At 40.6% G+C, this 21,690-nt stretch overlaps 1 protein-coding gene across 1 annotated transcript; it reads left to right on the top strand.

Moving 5' to 3' along the window:
* The first annotated feature begins 929 nt into the window (after positions 1-929).
* Positions 930-20,192, top strand: LOC308103910 (E3 UFM1-protein ligase 1-like). Its single transcript, XM_080454119.1, has 19 exons — positions 930-1,118; positions 2,852-2,997; positions 5,804-5,832; positions 6,040-6,137; positions 6,589-6,703; positions 7,982-8,112; positions 8,223-8,281; positions 8,687-8,833; positions 9,650-9,825; positions 10,437-10,616; positions 11,197-11,323; positions 11,940-12,065; positions 12,564-12,684; positions 13,406-13,572; positions 14,124-14,254; positions 15,814-15,894; positions 16,021-16,106; positions 17,579-17,759; positions 18,808-20,192. The coding sequence occupies exons 1-19, from the start codon at positions 1,042-1,044 to the stop codon at positions 19,024-19,026; spliced, it is 2,397 nt and encodes a 798-aa protein (XP_080310245.1). The 5' UTR covers positions 930-1,041; the 3' UTR covers positions 19,027-20,192.
* The last annotated feature ends 1,498 nt before the right edge of the window (positions 20,193-21,690 follow it).

Below are 21,690 nucleotides of genomic sequence, written 5' to 3'. Positions count from 1 at the left end.
CGCTGAGAATAGCTGACATACAAGCTCTCAACCACGTCACGGATGAGACCGTTGTGAGCTTGGAGGTCTGCTATTCTCTGCGCGCGCCACCTTCGCGGGACGGAGCATATATTAGGCTTGACGGGCTCCAGCTGCGCGAGCCAAGCAGGTTCTGGTGCCCTGATCATAGAGCGCTCCCTCCGTTCTTATAACAGCCACTGGAGGTGGGGTTTGGGGGACAACTGCTTTGAATTGTTATTATTGTTTACACACAACAGAAACCAAGGATTATATATTTCAACTTCAAGAGTGAGAGATCACAGTAAAAATCCTAAGCATTCTTCCTCCATACTGGGAGAAAAACAGCATCTGAAAGTTTGATGGGATGCATTTTTACTCGTGAGCCTCCTTTGTGAGGCAGTAAAGTAAAATATATGGGACCATAATTTACCAAAACGCATATCATGATGATTGAAAGGAGACTTTAAACTAGCGACTGGAAGCATATAGTATTTATGACAATGTTCATTAAGGTAAGAAAATCAAGTCTAAAGTTCGTCAAAAAAAAAACCTCATGAGATAAATTCTTTCTGACCCCAGCAGGGGTAAAACAGTGAAACTACAGGCCATGAACTGTCACTTGAACTCTCTTCCTTATTCGAGTCAATTTCAAAGCAGGAAGCTGGGCCCTTGGTTTAGATACATTCTTAATGTTAATAAAACAGTTAAACGCTGTTTTTGTTACACATAAACATCATTTGGGTTGTCTAGCTTCGTTTAAATGCTTAATTTGTAGTTTTAATGTGCAAATGAATCGTTTTTCAATGGATCCTTCTTACTCTAGAGGGTACTCTTATTCTGAAGAGATCGTCCACCGGAAGTCTTCTATTTGACAAGCTGGTTGTTGCTCACGGAACACAGCTCCGTGACTCGTCACTGAATGTTGACGTGTGTGTTAGCAGAGCACAGCTCCATGGTCTCATGCTAGTTAGATCAGCAGTGTTTCATTCATAGAGAATTGTTGTAAAAAGCAACGGATAATCAAAGCTTCCAATAATAATAATGGCGGCTGCGTGGGAAGAGATCCGACGCCTTGCTGCTGACTTCCAGAGAGCACAGTTCACTGACACGGTGCAAAGGTAAGAAGTTATAACAACCACACACACACACACACACACACACACACACACACTACACACATCCACTGTTGCCAGATTCTGTGAGAGAAACAAGCAACCAGGTCTAGGAAAACCAGCCCAAAAGAAGCAACTATGGGACACATAAGCACTTTAACCTATACATCAGCTATTTGAAAATAGCAGATCTACAAGCTCACAACGCGTCGCGATGAGAGCTTGTAGATCGGCTATTTTCAAATAAAATCTTGCGGTGAAATTATAATAAGCAGATCTGGCAACCCCTGCACACAGCTGCTATGCTAGCCCTGAAACATGACTGTCATACAAGCGTCATGTGAACCATGGCTACTGCTATGCTAACCTGTTCAGGATCACTTTCACTCGAGTCTAGTCTGACATATGTCATTTTTGTCAGGATACAGGATAGTTGGCCACTAGGGACATCTATTTGTCTGTCATTAAATGTTTCTATGAATTGAGTACAAAGGACCCCAATGGAAACAAGCCATAGGCTTTCTTGGGTTTAAAAATCCTCTTAGCAGACCTTGTATTGAACTGTACTTCCTGTGTTGTTGTTTTTAGCAAACTGCTAATAAAGTATTCAATCAATCAATCAATCTGGGCACCTCAATGTAAAATTGTCTATTTAGTCCAAAATGTTACGTAAATAAAATATTTGAAAAATGGTCTTAAGTAATGTAAAGTATACATCATTATCAGATTTAATTGTATTGTATCCTTCAACTTAAACAGTCAAGCTTAATTGTCGACTGTTTACTGTTCTAATCATGTTATTGTAAGCCTTGCAGAGCCCTGAGGCCCATAGGGCAGGAGTCTAGTCTATCTCCTGTTTCCTTATCATACAGTGTGTAGGGCAGTGGTTCTCAAACTTTTTCATGTCAAGGACCCCCAAAATGATATGTATTTGGCCGCGGACCCGCATCTCAAATATTTTGCTCCAGAGACCCCCAAAAGCTCAGATTTGAGTTACAAATTTTCGCTTTAAAAATATATATATTCAAACATTTGCACACATTTTCACGATTTTTCAAAAATAGCTGATCTACAAGCTCATAGTGCCGCACTATGAGCTTGTAGATCTGCTATTTTTGAATAGCCAAAGTATAAAAGGTAAAAATTATTGTGATGCTATATTAACACATTTTGCTGGGTACCCCCTGGAACCCCCTCAAGTACCCCTGGGGTCCCCGGACCCCACTTTGAGAACCAATGGTGTAGGGGTCTTAGCGTGAGGCCGCATGATGTACAAGTACACCCCCTGGACATGACGCTAGTATGTCGCAGGGACTTACCCCCAATCCTACCCTTGATGCTGAGTGCCAAGCAGTGAGGCATTGGGGCCCTTAGAGTCTTAAGTGTGACCCGGCCGGGGCTCGAACCCGGACCTCCCAGTCTCAGGGCGGACGCTCTAACCACAAGGCCACTGAACTAAAAAATTGATTTCCTAATATTGTATTCTTTAATTTAACACACCTAGGTGCCCACTCTTCCTTGGTGCCCACCTATCATGTAACCATTTTCACTGCTTCTGTGCAATACTACTATTGTATGATGAAGTAGGGTATTAATTTACAAAAGTGAAAAATATGGAGATATGAGGTAATATTCTGCCTGACAGCAACGATTATGTTGCTCCCTCACATCTCTTCAGCTATATTGTAGTGTCAGTAATGTATAACAACACTTTATGTATTTTTTAACAATTCCAACAGGTTGTCTGAGAGGAACTGCATTGAAATCATTGCAAAGCTGGTCCTGGAGAAGAAGCTGGACGTGGTGCACACGCTGGATGGGAAGGAGTACATCACCCCAGCCCAGATCAGCAGGGACATCAAAGATGAGCTGTACATCCATGGAGGTCAGTTCAACCTATAGCAAGCAACTCTTAGATGCTATTTTTAATATCTGGCATCTAGAGTTGTGTAATACCAGCAGTGGTGGAAAAAGTACTCAGATATAAGTAAAAGGCCTGTGTTCAAAATGTTACTTGAGTAAAAGTACAAAGGTATTGGTATCAAAATATACTTAAAGTACCAAGAGTAAAAGTACTACATGTTTGAAAATAGCAGATCTACAAGCTCACAACGCGTTGCGATGCGACGCGTTTTGAGCTTGTAGATCGGCTATTTTCAAATAGCCTAGGTATAAAATAGGGCTAAAGCGATTAATGTATGTTTTATAATGTAACAATTTATATCTGCAAAGTAACTAGTAACTAAAGTTTTCAAATAATTTTTGTGGAGTAAAAGCACAATATTTGCCTCTGAGATGTAGTGGAGTAGAAGTAAAAGTATTGAAAATTGGAAATAATCCAGTAAAGTAAAAATACCTCAAAATTGTACTTAAGTACAGTACTTGAGTAAATGTACTTAGTTACGTTACACCACTGAATACCAGCCCTTGACAGCCCATTCATCCAAACAGAAAAGTCTCATATGATTGTATTAAACGACGTTAAACTCACCAACATTGCAGCTGTACGTAACGGAAAGCTTGAATTATCCCTCTTTGTATCTGCCAAGTTTTTGTTTCATAAAAATCCACCGTAGACATGTTATGACTATGAGCAACTTTCTGTCAATATATTCTGTGCAGGTGATAATCTTTTTAAGTGTTCGAGTTTGGAAGCGCTCGTTGGAAATCACTCGACGGCCCTGTTTCGAAATTGCACGTAATGCAGGGGGCAGCAGGACGCGTTGAGTGATTTCCCAACGAACGCTTCCAAACTCCAACGCTTAGAAAATCACCTGCAGTCCTGCACAGAATTTATTGACAGAAAATAGCTCATAACGTGTCATCAGTGGATTTTTATGAAACAAAAACTTGGCAGATAGATACAAAGAGGATCATCCAAGCTTTCTGTACAGATCGGACTTTTCTGTTTGGATGAATGAGCTGTCAAGGGTTGGTATTGCAACTCTAGATGCCAGATTATTAAAAATAGCATCTAAGAGTTGTTTGCGGCTAAGTTCAACCTGTAGTTCAGTACCATCAAATGTTGCTGCCATCTGTTGAGTAGGTTATCACTGTCATACATCTTATGGCATTTTGTTTTTCAATCTAATGCCAACAAGTAAGACGCGCGAACGCGGGAAGCGAACGCATTTTTTTTTAAATAAATATGAAAAAAAAAGATTTAAAAAAAAGTCACCAATAAAAAAATAAAAATAAAATACAAAAAAAATCTGCGTTAAAGGGAGCATCTTAGAAAAATACAAATTCACTAAAAAAAAACTTTGAATGTTTTTGAACAATTCAACAAAGTGTTTGAAGTGCCTGTTTCACCCACTTCCGGGGGGCGGAGCCAAAATCCGAGCCCGAAGTATTTGTTCGTAGACCCCCACTTAGGGGGGGTAGAAAAAGTTTCGGAGCGATTCGGGCACTTTTCATTTAACATGGGGTTTCAATGGGGAGTTTTTAGGAGCCTTCTCCGGGGCGTGGCTTCCGGGGGAAGGGGCGGGCTTAAACGCAACCTTGACAGGTGTGTTCAGTTTTCAAAGACCTTTCATTTGATGTATGGTACGTCTAAATTGGACATTTACTTATCTCAGAGGAGCTGCAGGCAGGCAGTGAACACAGACACACACACGCACACACACACACACACTCACAAGCCGAGCACGGTTTCATAGTAAGCTCCACTTGCGCGGAGGCGCGCCTCGGCGCGCCTCCTTCCGCTGCGTTCGCAACTAGGGCTGAGCAATTTGGGGAATTTGTTTAAAATCAACCTTCAATTCTGTTTACTGTTAACAGTACCACAACATTGGATATGGTCAGCATAGATTGATATCGAAAAGGACCATGCTGGTGTTATATTGCATGTTTAGCCCATTGGCTGCAATTTGCATACAGTACCATACAACTTATTGGAATGGCAACTTGAAATTGTCTGCAGTAATGTTTGATTGATTGAATACTTTATCAGCACGATTATTAACAGTACAGTAATATATTTTCTTAATTTTTTAAAGATATTTGAGACACATAAAAAAAACTTCTTCCTACTCCTTTTTCGAACATGGAATATAATTTAAGTTTGATGTTAAAATTATTTTTGGCGCAGTTTTTTAAATCAAAATTTTCCCTTTTTTCTCCTTTTTCCTTTTCTCATTTATATTTTTAATTTGTAAAAAAAAGAAAAGAAAACACTCAAAGGTTGCTAAGAGGCTTAACACAAAAAGCCCCAGGGCCTTGTTTCCATTCATTGTGGTCCATTCAAATAGCCTAGACCAGTGGTTCCCAAACAGTGTTACACGGCACACTGATGGGACGTCGGGTGTGCCTTGGGATTTTGTGACTATACAAGAATGTATGAATTCATTTTTTTGTATATAACTATATCAGTACTTTGTGTGCCCACTGAGACAACATTCTATACCCTAGAAAAATATATATTGTTCCCACTTTCAACTTGGCATGTTGTCATAGGCTGAAAATGTAGATTATTTGTATACATTTCTTCCACAAAATGTTTAAAAAAAAATAGCAGATCTACAAGTTCAAAACGCATTGCGATGCATTGTGATCATAATCAGCTATTTTTATTCTGAATACACATGTGCCTTGAGAGTTTGTGTCCATTGGTATGCCTGGGACGCAATTGCTTTTTTTGAAAACCACTGATCTAGAGACAAAGAATAATAAGACTTTGTCTGTTTTCGCAGGGCGTGTCAACATCGTCGATCTCCAGCAGGTGCGTTCAAGCAGACTTATTTTATTAGACTAGTTGACATGCTGTTGCCCCTCATAAACGCCTTTTTGTAAAGCAAAATGTGTGAAAAATCTGTGAGCAGCTATTACAAATCATATGCCAAAAACAGATGTTCTATATAGTATTCTTACGCTGTAATGTCTTGGCTAAAACCTCCCATAAACCATGTCGTGATCCTTCCCTCTACAGATTATCAATGTGGATTTGGTCCATGTTGAAAGTAGAGCAAACGACATAGCAAAATCTGAAAGAGGTGTCCGCCTTGTGTTGGGCCAACTCATAGATAAGTAAGTATAAGGTGGTTCATGTTTTGTCTCATTATGAACGTAAGGCATGTTAGAAATGTATACTGGTTGAAATCAAACCAAAGCTGCGAACACATGGAATTCGCCACGTTCGTCTTTTTCTCACGTCGCTACTCAGTCTGGCCAAGGTCCTATTTGACTCGTATTTCCATTACGTAGGCAAGTCAGGAAGTGACTCGAGTTTTACATTGGCTAACACTGGTCCCGCCCCCTCCACAGACCAATCAGTAGCCGCGGGTCGTTTTCTCCCGTTTGTGCGCGGAGATAGGAGGTTTGCCAGACTGAAGAGAAGTGAGGAAAAAAAAACGTTTTGTAATAAGTACATACAGTAGATATGCCAGTAATATATTTAATTATATTATAATCATACAGTAAATGGTGCATAGCCTTTTCACTTTTACTGAAATGATGTATCTAATGTTGTTCACTGTAGTACTTACCTGGACGGCTTAGCAGAGGAGGTGAATGACAAACTACAAGGGGCCGGTTTTATAAATATTTCCGATCTCTGTAAAAGCTATGACCTTCCAGGGGATTTCCTGACAGAGGTGAGCCACACTGCAGCCACTCTTAACTCACACGATAAAAAAGACATAATCTTGGAATATATCTTATGGAATAAAATGTATCTGCCAATATTTACTTACAACGCAATATTGGTACAATCAGTATCGGCAAAATAATCCAGAAACTTTTGCAGATATTTTCTAATATTTATTTAAAATAGATTTTAGAAGCTTAAAAAGCCCTTTTTTTGATGATTGAAGGCTGCAGATTTTATCAGTGTTTTCTGGGGAAGCTTTCAAAAGAATAACCGTAGAACATAAAAGCATATGTAGGCAAAAATGTTAAAGTTGTACAATGCAGAATCACAAATAACGATTTTTAGCAACCTCTGCTGGTCACTACCGTCACTGCATACAATTTCCGTAGTCCTCGATTACCCAGAATTCCATTCGTTTTCACCGGAAGCCGGAAGCGTTTCAAAAAGCGATCTTTTAATTGTTTTATACTATCTACGGATCGTTTCTCTTAGCCAGTGGAGCATTAGTTACCATGAGCTGTGCTTTCTTTTTCTGTTCTTTTTCGATCTTCCAATCCTACATTCTCTTAAAATCAGCGTGAGGTTCCTTTTTGTTATTAGCGCGGTAGTTCCTGGCCAAACAGGAAACCGTTGCGGTGTTCCTGGCCGACGTCATGACGTCGGCCACGACGTCATGACGTTGGCCAGGAACGTCATTTTCCCGGGAAAGTCCCCCCCGTCCACGTTCAATAGAAAATATATAAATAAAAGGCTTCCGGGGGTGAAATTCATGGAGTGGGTGTTGTGAAACTTTTGCCACTCACAAAAGATATACAATTTAACTTTAGTTTTGTTGAAAACGTTACCTAGTATGCCTTTAAGTAAAAATAAGTGTTACATTTAAGTTGTTTGAACTAATATGTGCATCATTAGGCTTAATAAATCAGGTGTACCGTTGTTTTGCATCTACAGTACACCCAGAATCACAGTTACTCTATAACAGCTGTATGGTAAACCCTACTGGAAACGTGTGTTGTAATATTGGTATTGTAACGATTGATTTGAACAATATTGGTCAAAATTTCAATATCATGCATCCCTATTTTGAAAGCAAGCTTTGGTTAAATACTCACCCAGATCATACGTTAAATCACATAGTACACTGCTTGCTGTTTGATACTCCATTGATACCTCTTGGCTCCCTAAAAAGACTCACTACTTTTATCTGAATGTGTCTTTTCATGCCAAAAGCATCTGAGAAATGAGAACATGTTTAATGGTGTGTTTTATCTTTATATGGTAGGAGTTGTCAAGGCGTATAGGAAAGCAGATCCAGGGGGAAATGGATCAGTACAACAGGGGTGTCATATTTACACAAGGATTTGTAGCGCGACACAAGGCACGCATCAGTGGGCTTTTCAGTGCAATCACTCGGTAGGTACGCCCCCCAAACATCTTCTAAGCATATTAGAGCATAATTTTCTTTTGTTTTGTTTTATATTCTAAACTGAATTCCCTACTGTTGTCGTTGTTGTATTCTCAAGGCCAACGCCTGTCAGCACCATGATTGGAACGTTTGGATTTCAGGAACATCTTTTATATTGTAAGTACTAGTTCTTTCATTTTGTTGACTTAATTATTCATTTCAGTCGCAACGTAGCATATGAGATTCGGTAGTTTATAGCCTGCTGTGTGTTGGGTTTGGTATCCTCTTAGCGGTCCGATTCCTTAACGGTTCCCTCTAACGATTCCTTTTGAGGGTTCCAAATGGACCCTTACAGGTCTGCAACTCTGAGAGAGTACAAATGGAACCAAATGGACCCTCATGGGTCCAATTGGTTCCATTTGTACGCTCTCAGAGTTATGGCGGGTCCTTGAAATGTAAAAGAGAACCACCAGTATTGATGTAATTATAGCAGACGTGAAGTTCACATACCAGCTCTGACAGTGTGATAAACCTGGACCGTTTTCCGGATGTAATAATGTTGCTTTCATGTGGTTTTGCCAGCTGTCTTGGAGGAGCTGGTGAATAGTGGACGTCTTAAAGGTGCAGTGGTGGGAGGCCGCCAGGACAAGGCTGTGTACATCCCTGACATTTACTCCAAAACACAGAATGCATGGGTGGACTCCTTCCTCAAGCAGAACGGATATCTGGGTACTCTTTCTCAAATATTATTCTTTTTACATAATGCCAATGCACAATAAGATCGTCAGTGTTAATTAGGCCTGTGAGTGAGGGTATACATTTAAAAAAATAGCAGATCTACAAGCTCTACAACGCGTCGCATGGCAATGTGGTGTGATCTTGTAGATTATTATTATTTTTCACTATTCGTGACGAAGTTTAATGACTTGAACCCCACAGTATGCCTATTCTGGGGGGAACATTTGCAAAAAAGCAGATCTACAAGCTCAATGTGTCGCCTGCCGATGCGTTCGTTGTGAGCTTATAGATTTTTCGCTATTCGTGACTAAATGTATAGGGTTTAACCCATTAAGACCTGGAACGCATCTGTGTTCGTGTTGTCATGAGTGCTGCGTGCTATGAGCTTGTAGATCTGCTATTTTATTTTTTCATCTTGAAAATGTTTGCAAAATTTGAATACATATATATACGTTTTAAAGCGCACATTTTAACTCCGATCTGTGCTTCTGGGGGTCCCTGGAACAATATATTTTGAGATGGGGGTCCGCGGCCAAATAGATATCATTTTGGGGGTCCTTGATATGGAAAAGTTGGAGCACCACTGATATAGCAACATAAACGTTTAGAATATACAGTATATTCAAAGATTTGCACAAAATGTTCACAATTTTTCAAAAATAGCTTGTGTTTCTGCTATTTTTGAATAGCCAAAGCAATGTTAAAATGACACAGATGCGTTCCCTCTCTTAATGGGTTAAGAGGTTAATATTACTGAGGAATTTACTGTGAATCCACCTAACTCTTCTTCTGTGTATATCCATGCAGAGTTTGATGCATTGGTCCGGTTGGGGATCCCTGACCCAGCGAACTACATTAAGAAGCGCTACAAGTCCAGCAAGCTGTTATTCCTGCGAGCTGCGTGTGTGGGCCAGGCCTTAGTGGACCAGGTGGAGGCCTCGGTGGAGGAAGCAGTCAGCTCGGCTACGTGGGCTGACATCCAGGTGCTTATACACCGCCCTTCTGCTCTTACATTAATGTATTACACACATTACTTTTTTACGGCGTGGCTCTAATCTAGCTGTCTATATGAGGGTCGGGAGTGTGTGTGCAAAAATTGGCTAATATTTGAATATTATTATTATTAATATTATTATTATTATACTTTTTTTATTTTTTATGTTTATTGGATCCACTAAACATATATTTTGTTTGTTTTTATAACTTGATACATTGTTTTTTGTATTGTAAACTTTAATTTTTATATTTTTTAATATAATTATTTTCCCCTATATTCGAGAAATCTTCGAATATTAATTTACCAGCTCTAGTGTGTGTGTGTGTGTGTGTGTGTGTGTGTGTGTGTGTGTGTGTGTGTGTGTGTGTGTGTGTGTGTGTGTGTGTGTGTGTGTGTGTGTGTGTGTGTGTGTGTGTGTGTGTGTGTGTGTGTGTGTGTGTGGCGTGTGTTTGTGTCGTTATTTTTTTCTTTTTAATAAATAAGCCAGTTATAGGAAGAAGGTTACACATCAGACAACTTATTCTTCATTCTGTATAGACATTCTTAACATTCTCATACACTTAACTCACTTGGCGCCCTTCTCTCTCCCTGACGTAGTCAATTTTGCCGAGCTGTTTGTCAGTGGAGGACGGCGTGATACTGATCAACCAGGCCATGAGGAACGCCAATGTGCAGTCTTCTTCCAGGGTGCTGGCAGACACGGTGGTCGTCAGCGAGAAGTTCATCAGCAACTGCCTTTCTCTGTTCGATGAAGCCATGCAACTTAAAGCTCAAATGGTACAGCTTTCTTTTTCAAAGATTTACAGGTGACATTTAACCACTTAAAACACTATTTAATTTGTTGACCGGGGACCCTCAGACGTCTATACTTGGTCCCCTCCCTTTTCCCCTCTACACCAAATATCTTTGCCAATAGGCAATCTACACGCTCGCGTTGTGAGCCTGTGGATTGGCTATTTTCGGCGAATGTTTGCCAATTATTGGTGAATGTTAGCATATTATAAAATGGCCAGAATAGGGACGATAGGGTTCACATTTAGCAGTGCAACTGTAGAACACACCTCAATTACTAGATCTGCTACATTACAAGTAGCTAAAGGGGCGCTAGACAACATTCAGCCACTAGATGTCGCACTTTTACAACACCTATGTTACATACAGTTTGTTATTTCCCCATCACTTCAATAAGGCAGAAAAGGCCTGCAATCATGTTGTGCGCAATATTGTAACACAGTGGCTGCGTTACAAGAATACATTAAGGATAAAGTACCATATCCAATGAAAAGCTTTGTATTTATTATTATATTGAACATGCAAATGTCCATGTCGGTAATGTTTTAGAGCTGTGCTGTTTCAGGAAGTCAAGAATAACCCAGTGTTTCTGGTAACCGAAGAAGATCTGAAGCGAACATCTGTGGTGACCGAAGTCACTGGTCCTTCTAGAAAGGAAAAGAAAGAGGCAGAGCGCAGGAAGAAGACGACAGGTTAGCTAAAACCTTTTAGGTCAGAAGTACAGAAACCCACACACATTCTTACATGATAGCACAGTATTTTATTAAAAAGCAAATCAATAACTAAATAACCATAATTTGTTTAACCCATTAAGACCTGGAACGCATCTGTGTCACTTCTTGATTTGAGCTAAAAAGCATTATTTAGCTTTATACCTTTTTTGGCTATTAAAAAATAGCAGATATACAAGCTCATAGCGCGGCACCGAGTGCCGCGCTACAAGCTTGTAGATCTGTTTCAAATTTTTTGCTTCTGGGGGTCCCTGGAACAAAATATTTTGAGATGGGGTCGGCGGCCAAATACATATCATTTTGGGGGTCCTTGACATGAAAAAGTTTGAGCACCACTGATATAGAAACACAAGTTTTTTTTTCGGAATACTGTTGGGATTTAGAAGACATTTGTAGAATCGGCTTCAGGTCTTAATGGGTTAATAATATACGGTTCCATGTGAGAATGTGTGTGGGTTTCTATACTTATATACATTTAAACCCAATGTTGATGATGATGTTACTTGCATCCAAAATGAACCATCATTTGTTGATCATTTCCGTCCTTCATGTACTACGTTGTATTCCTGATTCCCAGAGGGTAGCGGCAGTGTGAAAGCTGGCGGGGGAGGCAACGCCAGAGAGTTCCGGATACGCAAAACCAAGAAGAAGGGAGGGAGGAGGGATGAAGACAGCGATGAAGAAACCGGACCTTCCCAACAAAGTATGATTATGGCTACAGTGTACTTAAACCCTATATAAGAACCCTAAGTACTTAAACCCTATATAAGTACCCTAAGTACTGAAAAAACATTCTATTTTTGACAGATTTCGACACATTTTGAAACAACCCTTTAAAGCAGGTGTTTTGACATCCTATGCCGAGGTTAACACAGAAACACGTCCCTGGTCTGCTGCTGATGGGGAACTCGCTTCCTACCATTTTTGCGTTTATGTGTGTACGGAGATCATTTTGTAAAGTAAGGTCATGTGGATAGGATTTATTTTTATTTCATTTATTTATATTAAATATCTGTTAAGAAAAGTAAGTATCCATATGCGTATAGTCGAGGCCTAAACCTTGTTAATTTAGGCCCTCTGATTTAACAAGAGCTTAATGGCTGGTTGGTTAAACTGGGTTATTAAACTGTTTTGTGTAAGACTGAAGGTAAATGTAGTGCTCCCTTGAGACCAATTAGTTTTGCTTTACTCTTTCCTATAGGTCGTGGCAAACCGTCTGAAGTCCCTTTTATGACCCTGGAGGAAATAGTGGCCGTCTTAGAAGAGAGACTGAGTGACTGCCCTGAAGAAATTCTTTCTGAGCTGGCGGAACAATTAGTAAGGTAATATAGATTGCTGTCATAAATAAATAAATACAATACTATTGACTCCACCTCTCCTTCACATTTTACTCTTTCTTTCTTTCTTTCTTAAACGTTACACAACCTTATGATTAAGTATTTAACCCATTAAGAACTGATTTGAGCGAAAAAGCTTTATTTTACACGTTTGGGCTATTCAAAAATAGCAGATATACAAGCTCATAGCGCGGCACCAAGTCCCGCGCTATGAGCTTGTAGATCTGCTATTTTTGAAAAAATTGTTAAGTTAATATATTTATATTCTTTTAAAGCAAACATTTTAACTCAAATCTTTGCTTCTGGGGGTCCCTGGAACAAAATATTTTGAGATGGGGGTCGGCGGCCAAAAACATCATTTTGGGGGTCCTTGACATGAAAAGGTTTGAGAACCACTGATATAGAAACATATGTTATTCAGAAAACCGTTGGGATTTTGAAGACATTTGTAGAATCAGCTTCAGGTCTTATGGGTTAAACGTTACACAACCTTATGTTAAGTATTTAAATCATGTATTTTACCACCCCAACTTTAAGCGGTATAGTCATTACATTTACTAAAAGAACAATAAAAAAGGTGTAAGATGGCAAGGCTTTTGTTTCCCAAACCACCAACATTGGTTGTTCATATTCTCCAATATCCAAGCCAAAAGTATAACATTTTTGTCCTCACCATCTAACATGGAAGTATGTTCTTTCTCCACAGGCCTTTGACCAAAACCTACCAGGAGGTGGTGCGGGCAGTTTTCATGTCCTCCAGCAGCTCTCCATCAGGAGCCAACAAGAAGAAAAGCATGAAAGACCTCCAGGAGGAGATCACCAACCTCTACAACAACATCCGCCTCTTTGAAAAGGGCACCAAGTTCTTCTCAGGTGCAGTAAGCCACTATTTGCATCTGCCTGCCGCTGGTGTGAACACCACAACAGGTCACTGCAGTTGAACGCCAGTTCACCCAGTGGTGGAAGTACTTTTTTAATAAGTAGTAGCAATATCACAATATAGAAATACTGTTAAAAGTAATAGTCTTGTATTCAAAATGTTGTCATCAGAATATACTTAAAGTGGCAAAGATAAAGCTATTATGAATGTAGCTATAATGCATTTACAACACATGTAAAGAGTTCTTTTCGCGTCACATTGTGTGCTATTTTCAAATAACGTAAGTATAAAATCGGGTTAATGTATGTTTTGTAATATTAATCTAAATCTGCAAAGTAACTAGTAACTCGCGTCAAATAATTAATAATTATTGTAGAGTAAAAATATTTGCCTCTGAGATGTAGTGGAACAGAAGTATTGACAAATGGAAATACTCAAGTAAAGTAAAAGCACCTCAACATTGTACTTAAGTACGGTACTAGAGTAAATGTACTTAAATGTACCCTGCACCACTGATTTCTCCTGATCCACTTTGATCTGGCAGATGAAACCCAGGTCCTCATCGCCAAGCACGTTCTGAAGACCGTGTGCACCGATGTCACCAACATCCTGGTCAACTTCCTGGCTGCTGAGCTGATGATGTCGGTGGAGAACGCCAGCTCCATCACTAATGAGGTCACTTTGTCATCCTTTTACTTTGAATACCCCCCGAGGTCCCATACATTAACCCAGTCGTCCCTATTTTGGGCATGTCATTATAGTCGAAAATTACCGTACAAGCCTAAAAGCGTTGTGGTCTTGTAGATCAGCTTCTTTGGTGTGCGACGCCGTTGTACGACAAAGTATGAAATGGGTGATATAAGTGGCTAAATGGTTTTCCTTCATTGTAATAGGAGTGATGTAGCCAAATGTATAGAGATACACTGTAATGAAAGGGCTTACTCTGTGTGGAGTTTGCATGTTCTCCCCGTGTCTCTCAGGGTAGTTAATACCCTCACAAAAACATGTAGTAATCCTGGTCACTAATACTATACTGCCTCCCCCATGACAGCCGGGGCGCCTGATGGAGGAGAAGGGAACTGGTTGGAATAACGTGTTCCTTCCACACGCTACGTCCAACCAGGTAAACTCGCCCCTGTCAGGTGACAAGAAGGTCAGTTGGCTCTCATGCGAGAGTTCGGCCCTGGCCTCCCTAGGCTGGTGAGGGGAGTGTAGCGCCCAGGATCGCTTAGAAAATTGGCACGGGTGAAATATATGGGTTACAAAATCGTGGGATAAAAAAAAAGAAAAACTAGAAAATGTGCTCCTCGGAGCACAAGTCTCCGCCAGCAGACCCGTGCTATTTTAATAGCACGGGTCGTCTTGGTAGAACGGGTCGTCTTGGTAGAATGCGCGTGGTTTTTGGTGTTCTGCAGGGGCGACTGAATATGTAGTGTCTGCATCTAAAAAATGTTCTTCTTGAAGCAATGTGTCATATGGGAGTCGTCGTAATTGACTGGTTTGTTCAAATGCTTGTCTGTCTTCTTCATCTTCATTGTCTTGAACAGTTTCAGCAGTTGATTGGTGTGTTTGATCTATGTCAGTTTTCTCTAGTGCTACATAATGTATTTGATCAAGGTGGCCAATTGTTACAGTATTAAGACTTCGGCCTTGTTGTGGGATCAATTCAACTCTATAGTCCTCTTCTGTGTTACTGTTGTAGATGAGTATGCTTTCTTAGCTTTGGCCTTCTGCGCCTTTGCTTGACCAATGTTAGGTGTTCTCAGAGGGACACACACACGCGCGGACGGGTGATTTGTACTGGAAGGTACTGTTCCAATCAAGACTGATTGATCCTGTCTTACCTCACTTCAAAAAACATAAATGGCTTTTTGAAGTGACACACCTATTTATAGGATTTTATTTCGTCATGCGTCCCTCTAGCCAATCAAAGGCATTGGTGTCAACATATTGACACGTGTCACGTGGAGCTTGACCAATGTTAGCTTGGCTAGGAGGGAGGTGAACACACGGCGGGACGAAGCGAAAACATACTCTCCGCCTCCGGCGGAGACAACAAAAAAAGAGATACACTGTAACCTAAATGTTATTGGTCCGATCCATGCAAAAGCGCAGTATATAATCCATCAACATGTATGTACAATCACAGTTTCCTTGGGAAAAGTCAGTTAACCCCTACATGCTTGCTGATTGTACAGTAAGTCTCATTGAATTCCCCATCTGTCGTCCTTTAGGCTAGAGTGAAGATATTGGGAAAGCTACCTGATGAAACAAAAGGACCTCTTATGAAGCTGCACAACTGCTTGAATGGAAAAGTAAGCTGCTTTCTGGCATCAGATGGTCTGTATAAAGGATGAAATGTAATGCTTCAACATAGCAGCTTGTATACCTTTTTTTGTTTGTATGTATTTATTTATTTATTTACCTTGTCTCCTTCACAGTTTATTGAAGACTTTTTAACCAACGTTGACACTTCAGCTGAGGTGTGTGGCTTCATGTTGAAGAAGGGAGACAAGAAAAGGGACAGGTAATATATATGATATATATAAGTAATAATAAACTTAGTGTTCAGCACAAATACTGGATGCTGTTCTAAGACAGTGGTTCTCAACCTTTTCAGGCTGCGACCCCCCCAAAATAATCATAATCTGAACTGGGGACCCCCCCCCCACCCTGACAAGCACTTAGAATTGTAGGAGTTGAGGCATTCAATTTTGTTTGACTCGGTTCCACTGATAAATATAGTGAAAATAGACGATCTACAAGCTCACAACCCCTCGTGTTGCAAGGCGTTGTGAGCTTGTAGAACGCTATCAATAAAAAATGCATTTCTATTTGGCTTTTAGGCTTTGTTAACAAAAGGTGCACAGGGCAGATACCTTTTGAAGTAGTCACAGAATATGTATCTCCAGTATGATCGATCCCCTGATGGTTGCTAATCACGGAGGGTTTCACTGTGCTTCCGCAAAAAAAAAGGTCATTGCGACCTCCCGTTCGTTAAAAATAGCATGTTTCGGCAAAAATACAAACCCAGGAGCCGAGATACAGGCTTTTTCTCAAATACTTTAAACAGCAAGTCAATGGAGCAGTAAATCTTTGGATCACGTTATCTCCTGGTTCTGTGTGAGAAGAAAAAAAAAAGAGCTCGTCCAAACTTGTCGTTGGCAGGCTGAGCCCTGGCAGAATTTGACGAATTAACTCGTCCATGGCAGTCTAAAGAGTTAATAACTTTACAGGGTCCCCACGGTCATGAAATTCCTGGAAATATTTTGAAATTAGAAAAATCTTTTTCCAGTCCTGGAAAAGATTTGGAATTTGTCTAGGGTCCTGGAATTTATCAAGGGTCCTGGAAAAGTATTTGGCTATGCATTGTTTTTGGCAATTTCTTTCCAAAACATCTATAACATTACACAAAATATGTATTTTCTTTCCGAACGGGCTGCGTGATTGCAGCCTAATGTATACCGGACGTGACAAAAATAACAGATCTACAAGCTCACAACGTGCTGCAGCGTGATGCGTAGTTAGTCAATTTTTTAGTTTTTAGTTTAGTTCTTTATTTTTGCTACACTGCCTTTCTTTGGGCATTGCACAAAAGAGTAAGAGACTCATTATTGCGCTGAATGTTATATATAATAATGTTATACAGGCCTGGAAATTGGGTTAAATATTCTGGAAAAGTCTTGGAAAAGTTTTGGAAATTCATTGGTAAAAATGTGTGGGAACCCTGACTTTATACTTAAAAAAAATCATGAATAGTGGATATTAAAAACATGAATAGTGGATATTAAAAACATGAATAGTGGATATAGCCAATCTACCAGCTCAAGCTTGTAGATTGGCTATTTCCACTACTCTTGAAAATGTTTGAAAATATATGAAAAACTTTAACATGGTAATAATTATGACGATTATCTCAAATAATTGCGATTAGACGATTATTATGTAATAACTGTGACAGGTCTAACTGACATCAGCGTTCATGTGTGCCGTTTGCAGGCAGGCCGTGTTCCTGCACCGTCAAGCGCTGATGGAGCAGCTGAAAGAGACAGAAGACCCGGCCCTGGCTCTCCACCTGACCAGCGTTCTGCTCTTCCAGGCCAGCACCAACTGCATGCTCCATGCGCCAGGACGCTGTGTGCCTCAAATCGTCGGCACGCTCACCGGACGCATACCGCCGGTACTGCTGCAGTGAACCTAATCACTCAGTGAATACATGCATGGTTTAGTAACTAGCAGTGGTGGAAGAAGTACTCACATTTTGTACTTAACTCATTGACTGCCAGAGTTAAAACCTCGTTCATAGCAGCCCTTGCCAGCGATTTTCGTGTTTTTTTGTTTCGTTATTTTGTTATTTAATTCACATCTAGAAAGTCTACCTTGACACTTGAATCGTTTTGATCGTTCCACCACCAGAGAGCAGCACATACCAAGCTTGATCGCCTCTCGATCACACTCGCCCCCTCCCAGACCCACTCACACAGTGAAACACATGAACCGGAAGTGAAATGTCTCAGAATCTGTTATCGGCGAAAATTACTTTGTGATACACATCGGGGATGACTGTTCGTCACCCAGACCATAGATTATAGGAGGGGAGGTCTCCGATCGCTTTTCATAGCGTGTGAAAAACCGTTTGTTTCCCTATTATGGTCGAAAATGACTGGGGGGGAAAAATGTAAAACCGAAAACGGAACCCAAGTCATGGAACCGGATGCAGTGGTGGTTGAAGTAAGTGGAACCCGAAACTTAGCCTGATTCATAACAGAATAGCGTGATCAGAGCATAAAGATCAATAAAGACGTTAGATCGCATTAATGCGATCCTGGCGGCCAAGCGCGCTATTTATTAGATCGCGTTAATGCGATAATGGCGGCCAATGAGTTAAGTAAAAGTACTAATACCACAATGTAGAAATAACTCGTCCGGTATTCAAAATTCAGTTGAGTAAAAGTATTCACATTAAAATATACTTAAGTTCTGAAAGTACAAGTACTCATTTTGCAGAATGTCCCATTTCACAAATGTTATTTTTACTGAAACGTGTGTGTGTGTGTGTGTGTGTGTGTGTGTGTGTGTGTGTGTGTGTGTGTGTGTGTGTGTGTGTGTGTGTGTGTGTGTGTGTGTGTGTGTGTGTGTGTGTGTGTGTGTGTGTGTGTGTGTGTGTGTGTGTGTGTGTGTGTGTGTGTGTGTGTGTGTGTGTGTGTGTGTGTGTCGATGTGTTTCAGGAGCAGCACCAGTTGCTGTCTCGCTATCAGGGCCTGGTGGTGAAACAGCTGGTGACCCTGGGCCAGGGCGGCGGGAAGAAGCAGGAGATGGGAGAGGATGAGGACAGCGCCGAGAAGGACGAGGAGGCCCAGGCGATCCGCAGCGAGCTGAAGTCCCTGACGCCCGAACTGAAGGACCTTGTTCTGTCGCCGAGAAAGACGTCGGTGAACGAAGACTGAGGTCACAACGTCACGATGGGCAATGGAACGCGATTTGTTGATTCATAGATGGATGTTGTTGGGTTTGATCCCGGCCGCTTAACCAAAACTGTCTGTGTGATTGAGCGATTGTGTTTTAATCTGAATACTGCGGTTTATGTTGTAGTTCTAACCCATTAAGAACTGAGGCCGATTTTACAAATGTCTTCTAAATCCTAACAGTTTTATGTGGTTCTCAATCTTTTTCATGTCAAAATGTATATGTATTTGGCCATCGCCCCCCATCCTAAAATATGTTGTTTTAGGGACACCCAGAAGCAAAGATTTGAGTTAAAAATGTTCGCTTTAAGATTTTTCAAAAATAGCAGATCTACAAGCTCGTAGCACGGCACGAAGTGAGGCGCTGTGTGCTTGTATATCTGCTGTTTTTGAATAGCCAAAGTATAAAATAATGGTTACAGATGCTTTCCCGGTCTTAATGGGTTAAAGTGATTTTGGTAGAACCTTGGGTTATATAGATACCTCACCTGGACAAGTTCAAATATTGTCAATCCTTTGCCAATCAGTTGCTCCTGTGCTCTGTGAGTGAGGAAGGAGGAATCCCACATTGCATGGAGAGGCCTTATTAGAATCACACTTTTAGCTCATAGACAAAGCAAATGCCGCGGATTCTGCCAACATAGAAAAGATGCATAAAAACACATTCTAAACATTGACGACAAGACAGGCCGCAAATAAATACAGAAACAAATATATTAAACTAAAACAAATAAATATTGTGAATATCTTGGATTTATATCATGGCCAGATATGTATATAACCCAAGGTTATACCAGTCACATCACTTCAAGAAATGCTCTCACATGGTTCCGTAATTTTGTTCCTGCAATGTCTCCTGAAACGTAATAAAAGAAAAATTATAATTTCATTTCATTTCAAAGCTTAAGTTATTCTCAAAAAGACAGTTGGGGTTTCCCTCATTTCCAATGCTGTCGAGACCTACTGGGAGTGTGCATGCAACGTTTTCGTCTCCTGGCCTGTAGCGAAGACAATAATTAAAATGACAGTGATATGGTGGCTTAGAACAGTGGTTCCCAACCTGTGGGTCGGGACCGATCATGCGGGGGTCCCCAGATGACACTGAAGTGGCAATTACACTGTCAGAAAAAGACCATTACTGCATCAAATGTAATCGACAAACTGCAATAAAAACGGGTCAAACATTGGTCAATGGTGCATTTATATAGCGCTTTTATCCAAAGCGCTTTACATAGATTGTGCATTACATTCACCCATACATTCATACACCGATGGCGGAGGAAACCATGCAAGGCACCAACCTGCTCATCGGGAGCAATTAGGGGTTCAGCGTCTTGCTCAAGGACACTTAAACACTAAAGGTCCTTACACACCGGGGCGATTTTTTCGTGCGAATAATACGCTTTTTTTTAAAACCTTATAAAGTCAATGCAAGCGTACATGGCGCGAAAAAGCGGAAAAGCGAAGCGAAAAAGCGTCTTTTAATTATTCGGAACGAGTCCGAATTTTGCGTATATTCGCACATTCGCCGGTGTGTAAGGACCTTAACTCTGGGGGAGCCCCCAAGCCCAGGATCAAACTGGGAACCTTGCGGTTTCCAGTTCACTCTACCCGGCCACTCTACCCCTGAGCCACCCCAAATTGTTAAATGATATAAGAGGCAAACCTTTTGAAAATAGCCGATCGACAAGTTCACAACGCCTCGTGTTGCGAGCTTGTAGATCTGCTATTTTCACAATATTTATCTGTGGAACCGAGTTAAACTAAATTGAATGCCTCAACTCCTACATTCCAAGTGCTTGTCAGGGTGGGGATCCCCAGTTCAAATATGATTATTATGGGGGGTCACGGCTTGAAAAGGTCGAGAAGCACTGGCTTAGAATGCAAAATACAGACAAAGCCAAATGAGTAAATTAGAAACAATTTACAATTTAGTAAATTAATGCAATTCACAAAAAGGAAAAACAATGCGTAGTTCTTTGATTTTGAAGATTTTAATGTCTGGATTAGTACAAAACGTTCGCACACCTCAACAATAAAAGATGACCTGCACACTGCATCTTGCACGGTACATGCATAGATTTATTGAGCAAAGTTTCGGTCACACACACAACCTTCCTCAGGCATGTTGAATGTCACTGGATTACAGGAAAGATCTATCTATAGGAAATTGAAAATACAATAATTCGTATATAAGTATTCAATCATTTGAGTGTTTGTGTGTAAAGAACATTCTCAAATCTTGATTTCTCAGGCCTCTGAACACTGACATACGGAGAAAGATGAGTGATGGGGTCTAACAACGGCATGGCTTCCATATTGATATGATTGTTGATAAAGACAATTAATTGACACTAGGGACTAATAAGGGATTCAGGGAGTCTGATTCAAAGCCACGTCCTACATATTGATTGCACTGTGAGGGGTTTAGACACACTGCACCCGGCTGCCTGATTTATGATGTGCCTGCCTGTCACTGTAATGATTTTATTCTCTAGGTCATTCAAAGTCTGGTCAGATGATGTGGATGAGAGAAGTTCATAGGAAAACACAAGGTGATGTCTCAGTTATAGCAGCATAGAAGAGGGGCGATCGATCGGGAACACATTGAGTCTCAAACAAGCTTCCAAGTCAACATGTTCGCAT

This window comes from Gymnoscopelus braueri (assembly GCF_963280865.1).
Source record: "Gymnoscopelus braueri genome assembly, chromosome: 16".
NCBI classification, from domain to species: domain Eukaryota; kingdom Metazoa; phylum Chordata; class Actinopteri; order Myctophiformes; family Myctophidae; genus Gymnoscopelus; species Gymnoscopelus braueri.
The sequence above is the reverse complement of the archived record's forward strand: the minus strand, read 5'-3'. Positions and strand labels throughout refer to the sequence as shown.